At 37.7% G+C, this 12,179-nt stretch overlaps 1 protein-coding gene across 1 annotated transcript in view; it reads right to left on the bottom strand.

The window, feature by feature from the left end:
• LOC139722359 (uncharacterized) overlaps positions 1-12,179 on the bottom strand; it is a 184,011-nt gene that overhangs the window by 135,404 nt on the left and 36,428 nt on the right. Inside the window, exon 4 of the mRNA XM_071633668.1 lies at positions 9,060-9,196. Coding sequence (XP_071489769.1) covers positions 9,060-9,196 — 137 coding nt within the window. The remainder of the gene's footprint in view (positions 1-9,059; positions 9,197-12,179) is intronic.

Raw genomic sequence — 12,179 nt, 5'->3', positions numbered from 1 at the left:
ACGAAAAATCTCTCGAGCTTGGATTTTTATCGGGCTGATGTGAAAACGCCTACTGTAATGACCAACACAATACCTACTGCTGTAGTAGGCCAGCTGACCCTGCATTTATTCAAATCCATGGATACTCTTCTTCTTCTTCTTCTTTCCTCCTAGGGACCCAGTGGAGTACCAAATATTTAGTTTACCTAGCTATTCCAAGTTAATGAATTTCAATGCATAGAATGCAGTTTGAATACATTTGTTGTTGCTATGTAAGGCAAGACTCAGACAAACTTTCTGGTGGCTAGGAACAGATTTGTTGTAAGGGTATACGATAAGATTGAATAAGCTACATTGTATGCATAAGATTTGAATATTTTGATAAAGAAGTCTTTTGATAAACGACTGCAAGATTATTTCAAAATGTGTGTATACGCAGGGTTCAACATTAGCAGTTGCTCAGTTGTCCGAGGCCACTGAATATTGATGTTGGGCCACCAAATTTCCAAAAAGGCCATCTCATGGTGGCCTGATCGGGCAGCTAAGATTAAAAAAAAAAATGAATGTTTATATTCCCTCTTATTTCAGGCAACTGCAATTCTTTTTCCGGCCACCAAAATTTCAAATTCAACGATTTTAGGAGCCAAAACAGGTCATCGGAGAAGAAAAAAAATTATAGTGTCGAACCCTGGTATAGGTGTGAACAAAGATTTAAAAATACAAGGTTCAATCATTCCTTCCTTTTTTGCTGCCCCTAAAGAGTTTTTTTTTTTTTTATTGTTCTAGCAATCAACACTCCAAAGATTCAGTTGGGGGCAAAAATTCACTAGGAATTTAAATGCAGACTTCAGTTCTAAGGAATTGATATCCTGGACTTTGAACTTGGTCACTCCCCAAATCACTCCCCAAAGTGGCATCAGATCATAAGAGTACTGTATGGTGAAGTCATGTGATGCCACAGTCAGCTGGATTTTTCAATGGCTGGACTGCATGGGAAAAAGACAAGTAAAAGTAAGAAAAATTCTGAGGAGTATAAATGAATGAAAGTTTGCCACACTTTGCACGCCTAAGAATGTGATCTCCGATGTTTACATAATCCAAAACTTGTAGAAGAGCGTGTAATCTCAAACCTGCTATGCGACTCATCTTTCTTCCTCCAATCTAAAAAACAATAGATGATCATTATCTTGGAATGTTACAAGGTTAATTACATATCCTCACTAATTGTTCTATGTCCTGTCCTTAAACAGTTATCATGTGTGTTTGCATTAGCTGACATTAAAGGTGTACACCAGTGTCAGGACAACAAATAAATAGCTTCCCTTCCTCTTCACAAGCTTTGACTACAGTTTGCATTCTTTTCTCTTGGCAGTGTAAGTTGGTCACTTCCCGTATCACTTCTCAGAGTGACATCAAAATTGTAACAGTAATCTATACAAGCCGAGATCTTGGTGCATGATTTTGACAATTATTTCATGCATATTAGGGTGCATTTATGCTCAATTTTGTTGTTGTTGCTATAATTACATTTTTGAAAAGTGTTCAATTCAAAAGATGGATGTGTCCCAACTCATTTCAATAATTCAATAGCTGCGCATGCGCCTTCAAAAAAATTACCAGCAATTTGTGTGCAGGTTTCCTTGATCGCACGGGCCACACATGCTAGGCATGATGGGATGCATCATGCTAATTACTTGAGGTGAATTCACATTCAAATAGCACACTGATTTATTATTGTGATATTTGGGATATTTCCTGAGTTTGGGTGTGGAAATTTGTTAGAGCTTAGCTTGACATTAGCCTGCTAATTTGACTTCACATTATCAGATAGGTGCTATTTTGTCATCGGGTTATGAAAATCCAAGATCGAGATTCTGAAAATAGCACATTATTTCGAAACATTGGACTGATGTGAAAGCGCCTAGAGATGACAAGAAGCCAGCAGTACAGGAAGAGCTGAATGGAAGGTCAAGAAATAAAATCTGAATAGTTGGCAGAGCAGAATATAAGTGCTGGTTACATGAGAGGGAATGGGCAAGTGTGCCATGACAAAATTAATCGAAGAATGGTGTTTTATGTTTAAATATACATATACTGTGGAAAAATCTGATATTTTTTAAGGTAAAGACCCAAAACAAAAAGCTACAGACTACAGATGAAGTCATGAAGATGAAATCATGAAGACGAAAAGAGAAAAACATACCATTTTTTCCGATGAACATTCACCAGTGAATTCTGAAACAACCATTCCATAATGAATGGGATGCCAGATACCTATCCAGGTCTGTTGAACTCTAAAAGCCTTCCTCCCTTTGACATTTTGTTTAGAATCAGCTTGATATCATATGAAACAATCCATCCATCACTACATCCATTGTGTAATGAATTCAAATGTTGGTAAGCTAACTTCAAATCAGTGAGCAAATTTGCCCCCCACTTTGGAGAGCTGACAATAATCAATATTTGACTATCATACCACTACAAAGCCATTCTTTGCCTTAAATCTTCACACAGATTTTGACTTGCACAGATGCACTTGACATATCTAGAAGAGGAGAGTACACTAATAAATATGTGTGTACTTCATTTTCTTAGGGCTACATTGTGTAGTAAACACAAGAACATATTTCCCACATAATGTTGTAATTTAGCACAAGAATATATTTGCCAGCTCTGAATAAGTCCCCCCCCCCCCCCAAAAAAAATGAATTCTTTTATGTTTTTATATAATTCCAGTAGAGATTTAGATGATTTCTTCAGTTGACTTGATTAGTATGTAGGGCAATGCTGCTTGGATTTGAAAAGCTGTACAGCTTTTGGACATTTGGAGGAAAACATTACTAAATTGATACTAAGGAAACTTGTTCAGTTGATTTGCATTTAAAAGTTATCCCTATCTTTAAAACTATCTGACTAAAGTCTGTAAGAGAGGGGAGGACCTGTGAAGTTATTGACTATCGAGCAGGTTTACACTGCAGTCACTTCCTAAATATTCTTTTCTAGTGTAAAGGGAAGGCAACAAGTAAGATTGAAACTTTGCCTAAATTGGAAACAATTGTATAAATAGATATATGGATAACTGTCTGCTAGCTGTAAGTAAGCATAAGTACACTCTGCCTCTCTCAAAAAGATGTAAGTAAAGAGTACTAAGATGACTTTTTCCCTCTAGAGATAAGGGAACATAAGTGGAGGTAATTCTATTACCCCGACCCGCTGAGAGAAGGGGGATAAACATGCTCTTCTAGCAGGATGTTGTTCTGAAAGTCTACACCCCAGACTGGCCATAATCGCCAGCCTGCAAGCAGCTTTCATTCTCAGCCCGTCTTCCTGCCCAGCATGAAACATCAACTACACAGCAGCCATCTTTTTTTTCCCTCTTTCCTTTCATAAATTCACTCTTCTCTGATAACTGAACATTTTATCTCAAGTCACTCAGTCTCTCCAAGAATATGATTTTAACAAGCATTCAAGAATCTGCTGCTGCCTTTGCTACCGCAGTAAGTTCATGTTGTCCAAGCTTCTCGCCTACAGCAACTCTCAGAGAGAATGTGTAAGTTGAGTCAGATTTCATCATTTTGAGTCCATGTCAATAAATATCAACATTCTGTACATCAAAGTTACAACATGTTTGAAAGAAAGTATCTTATTAAAATTGCAAAATTCTTGATGACTGTGGTTTGCATGAAGCTTCAAAATCTCAAGAGCAGGTGGAAAGCAAAATGGAACTTACAATAAAAATGTAAGAAACACATCACTGTGGTCACATATTACCCACATATGAGAGAGTGTCTGACCTTAATGAATTTTTTTTTATCAACATTTTGACAATAAAAAGACTGATGTTTTACTTTGTATGAGCATATAATTATGCTACTCAAATATACCATATCTATTTCAAGAATTTCATTGAAGATTTTCATCATATCTCAGCACATCTGTTTTTGAATGACCAACACAAATAATTGATTATACATAGCATTTGCATGTAGAACTAAATCAAACCAGTTTCTTGTGAATGCAATGTCAATACAACAATTAAACAAAGGGCTTGATAGAAACACTTGAGATCAATGATTAACTGAGGTTGTGTAGAAGATGTAGCAAGTGAAAGTAACATTAGGAGCTTGGCATGCATCTATAAACAGCACATTTAAAGCACCACTAAGTTATGATTCTGCATAATGCGGGGCTTTGCAAACATTCTTTAATAGTGGGAAACCAGGAACATAGGCATCCAGGTCTATCTTTTCTTTGAACTAACTCCTTTTCTCACAAATGACAGCAAACTTCACGTGTGGTAAGCCACGTGTGGTATACCACATGCCAGACAGTGTCATGAGTTGCTGCTTAATCTGGACAATGCTTCACTTCTCTTATTCCTCCCTCTCCTACATAGATTCCTCATTAGCACAATCATAATCCTAATTCGTCATGCGCACATTCTTGGCGCCTTTTTGAAGAAAAAAAGGAGAGAGAAATAAGGAAGAAAGCAGGAATTATTTCCAAATCTCTCGCAAGTAGATGATCTAAAAATAGCAGGGTGGCCAGTCTTGTGTCTATGATACAACACCATGCCTCATGAAACTGTGCTGAAAAAAAAAAAAAATAAACACAAGAGCAAAATCAAATGTTTCGGAAGCTGTGACCTACACAATAAAAATACTTTCAGTGCAAAGAAATAACATCAAAACTAGCACTGCATTGTGATGAGTTTGTCATTTCTACATTATACTATTTCACAAGTAAAATGTTTGAATTCTTGATGGAAAAGTAAAATATCAACTTAAACATATGAAATACAAATTTTTATATCTACAGAACAAAAGATTTTTTTTTACGCATTGATTTGTCTGTTTGCAAAATAACTCAAAAAGTTGAGAACGGATTTGAATGAACTTGCATGAAAAGTCGATAATTACACAAGGAACAGATGATTACATTTTGGTAGTGACCCACGGATTTTTAATAATTTTTTAAACATTTTCTATCCTTTGGCATATCTACCATAAGGTCAATGAACTTGGGAGTTCAAGCTGCACATACTGGAGGTAAATGCGCACTAAAGTGCGTGCTCTGCCAGGGCAAGGCACCACAGCTAGGAGCTGATGACATAAACAAAAGGCTTCTATATTGGGAAAAAGCATGCCTGCATGGGTGGAAATGAGCTGCTGGCTTGGCAGAGGTCTGCAATCTTTGAGTGCTTTTCTAGTTATAAAACCAGCAAAAGGCCAATATAACAACAAAATAAGAATCATAGTGTAGGCATGCTTGAATAGGTCACACTACAGAGAAGCATCAGGCCAAGACACATGCTGTTTGTAAGCCATATTGGCAACAAGAGGTTAAAACATACTGTAAAACGAGGAATGTTCGCGTGCATTTCAATTTCACGAATTTTGCGAGTGGCAACATTCGTGAAATTAAAATTTCATGCTGTGAGGAAGGCCATCAGCTCAAATTCGCGAAATTTTCATGCCGCGAATATATCATGTTTTACAGTAATATGCATGTTTCTTTACAATGACAATGGACAGCATCAAAATCTATCCTTTAGATATTCCATCTGTCACAAATAGCTGTTTTTCCTTCTGATCATTTCATGAAAATTGGGGAATTTTTCAGCAGGTCTTATTCTTATTATTTTCACTGTTCAAGTTCAACCTATCATGAAATGAAATGAAATGAAATGAAATCATAACTCTGAACTAAGATTTGTCATGTTCTCGTCAATTACAGGGACCACAAGTGCCACTGAAAACTTGGTGGAAATCAAAAGAGAAGGGATGTGAGAGCATTCCCTGTCTACACACACTCTCATGTGACTTTCTGGCATACCACCCACGTACACGTACACGTTGTCATCAATATATTGACTCATGGTAAGTTTTTACATGGGCCTCAAATGTTTCTATACTCACAAGGAACACAGCGCATTTTACACATTAGGTGATCAAGGGGCCCTAAAGACGTCCATTAATCATTCTGCAGTTGAGAGCAAATTAGTGATCATGTACCCTGTCTTTTAATTGCACCTAAAGGCTAATTACAGCCCAGGACTTAATTTCTCAAATCTCCTGTCATCACGCGCCCTCTACAGGCCTGGTGTTTCTGTTGTCTTAGTTGTGCAACTATACAGCTTGTTACCTCCTTCATACTATAAATAGCAGGAGAAGATAAGTGTAAGCTGTTTGAAATATGACACACTGATGGCAGGGTATCACACAGCTTGGATCTCAGTTTGCTCTAAAAATATCTAGATAACCCCCTCTGTATCTTTCTCTGCGCTAAATCTCAACTAAACTTGACATTGCCTGATTTGTAATATTGTATACATCTTTGCAGTTTGTTTTTATTTGCTTTCAGTTTTTATCCACATCTACATGTAGGCCTACTTCAAATTTCAGAAATGTATCAAAGAAATCAAATACGCAGCTTGATTAAACATTACTGAATTGTTGTGTGTATTACCTGCACAAAAACATTATAGATACTTTTAAAAAGGTCCTTATCAGTTAATTGCGTTTTTATTTGCAACTTTGAAAAGGCTTTGTAACGTGAAACTTTGTAATTCTTTCAAAATGATTTCTCAGTTTAGGCTGCTGTCTATACTACTGCAACCTCGATTCTTGCCAAAACAAGGTTATGCATACATACGGAGTGACGACTGTACTAATTGTACATGGAGCACAATTGTTTCATGAGCCACAGGTAACCTGTTAGAGACTCTATGAAGCAGAGCTTGAGGTGTAGTAAAGTAGTGGGAGGGTAGGAGGGGAAAGCGCCAAGTCTGACCCCACTGAAACAGATTGGGTCATGCGGAAAGAATCCTATGAACATGAGTCACAACTTTCCAGACGTATGCCACTACAACAAGATTACGCTACACTCTCCCTCGCTCTACAGTAGCAATAAAACATAAAATTACGTAAAATGCGAAAAAAAAAAATCAGATTGTGTGGTTGAATCACCCATTGTCTATATATACTAACTTATTACACAGACACGTAATATGAAAAAGTTTATAATTAGACCTACTAGTTACATCTCAATATAATCCAATACAATATGCACATATGTGACTTTGATTATTACCATATTAATGCAATGTCTTGAAATCATCTCAATATTGAAATGAGTAACTATTACTAGAATTTATTATTTCAAAATGGGATAAATTGGTTAATAATCATGTTAATATATTATTTTTGATCCGGTTGTTGTGAGTCCAAGTCTTTCTTCATGGAGGTTTGTTGATATCATAGACAAGAGTCACGTTAACCTTACAATGATATCATCAAATCTATTACATTAATTATTGATTTCTAACATAACTCTTTCTCATCTTTACAGGTTTTCTGAATAAAAAAAGGGAAGCACATTGTGATTCAGAGAACATATTCATTTCTTTGAACCTACAGTAGTGTATGTTGAACATGTTACCAAAGTTACTAACAGTATATGACGTTGAGTAAATAATCATTACTGGTGAAACGTCTCGCATGTTAATGAGCACAGCATTTGACAAACTCAGTGGCGAGAGAAGAAAAGAGGAAGGAGGCAAGGGACCCTCACTCTCTAACCACTAGGGGCAACTCTGGGGGCCCATGCGGACAGTGCGGTCCCCTGAGAGAACGCTGGGTGACCCACCTCTTTTTCTTTCTGTGTGTAGCTAGAATGTGAATCACCTGTCAAGTGGCTGGGGGTGGTAGTCTGGTAGACGGCCAGCCGGCAGTGAGCTCATCTCCCTTGCCCTATTCTTCTTAGATGATACACATGACAACAAAGCCTAGCGTCTGATCTGTGAACCCCTGCCCCACCCCAGCATTGGGGGGGGGGGGGGGGGGGTGCAGAGACACTAGGGTGAGTGAGAGAGCAAGGCATGATACTCTCCCTGCACTATGGACATGATGTCATCCTTTGCTTCCTATAAACCCAATCCCCATTACTCCTTGATTGATTCTCATCTATTACCGTTTCCTCTCCTAATAGATAACATCTGTAGCATCCAGACATAGATAACATTGCCTTGCATGGAAAGAAAGACAAGAAGATCACTGCACATCTCTTTCACTCTTCTACTTCTAAACCAGCCTTTGTGCCAGTCTTTTTCTACAAACTCTCTACTAAAGTCCAAGTATTCATCACATCTTAGATTCAAGGCGCTCTAGTCAATCTCTTGTGAATAATAGAAGGATTTCCCTTAACCTAATTCATAATGAATTGCATTCACTGTAAAATTCTGCATAGAAGTATAGCCTTTAGTGGATACTGTACAGGAAAATAATAGGTCAACTAAAAACAATCATCATCTCAGTTGTCCATGACTGGTCTCTAAATGCAACTATTACGATCAATTTATCGTCATCACTTCAGCGGGAAAAAGAATTCTCAAGTTATACTCATCATTATAGCAGCATCTCTGAAACTTACTACATTGTTTATATGAAATATAACCCAGCAAAGACAGATAAAATGGGTTAGCTATAACGGTGATTCACTGGAAAAAAAAAAGGGGATACCAAGACATGCAAAGCACCATTATTAATCTAAGGAGAATGGTGCATACTGTACTTCAAAAGGCCCATTTCAAGCACTATAAGTAGTCTGACATACTGTGTGTGTTGATACCATTACCAAGATGGTATTGTGACTGCTGGCGAGCAGCTATCACTACTTTTGTGTACTCAACCTGAGAGATGTACAGTACCTTAGTCCCAATGATATATAGAGGAAGGAGAGGGGAGTATATGATATGATATGGACCATATGATCTGATGACAGGAAATGTGGCCCCTGTGAGTCGGGGACAGTCATGTCTGCTTGGTGACCACCAGTACCCCAAACATATAACACCTGTCTACCCAAGACTGCCATATTGGGCACAACACTGATATATCAATGGGGTACCTGGGGCCTTACTTCTATTGTAAACTTGCACCATCTTGCATACTTCTAAGGTATATCTGTTTTATAAGTCATCTTGATAAGACTGAAAGACAAACAGACAGACAAACAAACGAACAGACAGACAGAGAGCATAGAAAGAGAGAGAAATGAAGAAAAGGAGACCAGGATCTCACCTGTGAGCTGGGCTACCCTCGTCTATTCCAGCCACAAAAATGCCAATATCTCCTTTCCTGGATCCCTTGCCTCCTGCGATCTGGATGCCAAGAGCTCCCTTATCTTTCACCAGGTGGATCTTCACCACTTCTCGCTTCTGAGTATTCAAAAGGAAACAAAATAGGTTTCAAAGTAGGGACGCAATATTGTTTTATTAAAAAAATTTCCGGGGAAACTCCTCGTTACTGAATGAGAACGAAAAGAATAAAATGTTATCCAGGACAAAAGATGACAACAACAGACATTACAATATTACATGTACCCTTTGTATTAAAAACTGACATTGTCTCAGGCATTGGAACACGAGGTATACTCTGCTCATAGTTTAATTTCATTTCATTCCTTTATCTATGCACAGCATATGTTTCAGTTTGAGGATTGTTCTTCTGCAAGTCTGTGCAGATGAATATATAACAGAAATATAACAGAAATGTAAACAAAACTCATACATAGAACAAAAAAGTAAAAAAAAAAAACAAAAAAAACAGGACGAATACATTTATCAGACTACAGTACACATAGATATTTCAACAAACGTGGCCAATCAAGGATATTCTGATACAGATACAACATCATAGTTAAAAGCATACTTTGGGCGAAAAGAAACTGCAAGCCCAAATGCTGCTAACAACTAGGCTTGCTTATAGAGATGCACTCCAAATTTCTTAAAATCATTGACCATTCTGAGTCTTGTAGTACATCGGTCATCATAATCATAATGAATAAATACATTGTTACAATTAACAACATGGATTAGGTGGCTTTTGACAATATTACACTCCCCTGTTTCACTTCATCAATCCCTCAAGCCATTAAAACAGTGATTTCGCAGTATCAAAAACAATTCTAAGAAAATCCAGTCCTGAGTAGTGTCACACACACACAACAATGTTTATGATTCTGGAAAACCCTGTGTACAATAGGAAAACACATTTATGGGAAGGAAGGAAGAAATGTTTGCAGTAACACTATGTGTACATAATCCCAGTAGGGATCATTGCTTGGGAGAAGAAGAACCTAGACAGAGGTCCCTGCAAAGGACTACCTGTAATATACATGTACACATGATGATACTACAAGCCTTTCTCCCCATTTACTTCACCATGCAAACCTTCATGTAACAGATTTATGGTAGTTGAAATGTGAAAAAAAAAAAAATGCTGATAAAATTGATATTATCCTTATCTGCACGTGAAACTATTGCGACATATTTTATAAACTATACAACTATTGAGACATTCATTGTCTGTATTGAGTACCTGTGTCACATGCCTCTCAGAGTTTCCTTCTCTTGTTTTACTAAACCTGGCATGTACATTGTACATGCCAATATCAGCCACACTCCAGCAATCCAAGCCACACGTATGTCTGCTGTTCTCTTATGTGTTACTATGGTAACAAGAACAACAAGATAAATTTGCCATTCCTGCAGTGTGAGTTCAGCCAAAACAATTTCAGCGCAAATAAATTTAGCTGAACTTCCTTTACCCCTCTGTCCAGAGAATGAGCGCCAAATGCGTTGTCTGGCAGGGGGCGAAGTATTGTTACAAAACCAACAAAAGATAGAAAATTGGCACAACAACTCGTTTTTAAAGAGGGATTTCTCTTAATTCCAACTTACATGAGTCAATCTGTGGGATTTTGGAGGACACCGGTGGCAACCACAAAATACATCCATGGAGGTGAAAGGGAGCATAGTGTTACCGTATCACTTTCAGGAGAACGAGTGAGCCTCCTCATTCCCCCATCTCTCCCTCTCCCTATCTCTCTTCTCCTCTCATTCCTTCTGTTTGAAATGACATATCAATTAGTAGAAGATGAGACTTCTAGTCCCTATCAAGGAATATCTCCCATTAATCTATTTCCAGCATGTATGATGAGAAATGCAAGTACCAGACTGTCAATTCAGTGCGCACACTAGCTATTGCTATACCAGTCATCAATCTTGTGTCATCATACAGTTTACATGTACTATGCTAACATCAGCCCTTTCAATGAACCCTGTATTTCTGACAGAATTTGAGTATGATTTCAGGTTTTGCTATTTAACTAGTGTATTTCTGCAATTTCATGACAAATGTAACATACAAATGTACATTTTTCTGCAATCAAGTAACGCCATGATGATTCATACTTGTGTGTGTGTGTGTGTGTGTGTATTTGTTTGTGTGTCTGTGTGTGTGTGTGTGTGTGTGTGTGTGTGCATATGTGTGGAATATATTTAATTGCAAAATCTACAATCATATTCATCAATTCTGTATAAAAGGTAGTGTTCAAGAAAGGTTTGACACAAAGCAGCCATACTTCAATATCAAACATGCCATCCCACCTTTGAGTTTGTGTGGGATGTATGGCATCTCAAAATTTAAGGTAATGATAAACAAACATGGAAGATATATATTCAAGGAAGAGATATTTCCATTCGCATAATGTGTCTACAGAAAACTGAGGTGAACAGTCTATTTTTCTCTCTCTCTCAATCTACCCATTCTCCCCCTCACTATACTGATTGAATACATCATGACCCCTCTCTCTCCCTCTCTTTTCTGGTTCTATTCATTCAGGGGCCAGGATAATCATAATCATTCTCTTATAGCAACAATATGCACTTCTGACCTAAAAGTGTCAAGGTTTATTAGAGGCAACAAATCTTGCAGCTGTGAGTGATCACTTGATTCGGATCACCGGAGGATCAAATCTATCTGCTTTATGATACTTTCTATATTCATCTCTTGGCCCAACAAAGGAGGTACAGACTAAAGACAGACAAAATAGTTTGGAAGGTCAGACAGACACCTGTGTACATCATGCCTGAATGCAGACGGTCATTTAGGGCTCAGCATGGATGTGGTCACCCAACAGCTCTGTAGATGGTCAGTCTGAGAAATCTTCACAGATTTGAGGCTTGAAGTCATGAGGATCTTCAGCAAACTGAAATAAAGCTCTTAGCTTGTATTCTTGCCTAATCTGAGAAATTACCTGGAACAAAAAGTGAGAGTCATTTATGTGTGAACTGATTACACGACATTGAGCTTGGTCTTAGATTGATCTGTCTTTACCCAATAACTACAGGCCAGTTG

The sequence above is a fragment of the Diadema antillarum genome, unplaced genomic scaffold, assembly GCF_040938485.1.
Source record: "Diadema antillarum isolate AM-2024a unplaced genomic scaffold, OU_Dant_1.0 scf00000163, whole genome shotgun sequence".
NCBI classification, from domain to species: Eukaryota; Metazoa; Echinodermata; class Echinoidea; order Diadematoida; family Diadematidae; genus Diadema; species Diadema antillarum.
Note: the sequence above shows the minus strand (reverse complement) of the source record. Positions and strands in the feature narration are given on the sequence as shown.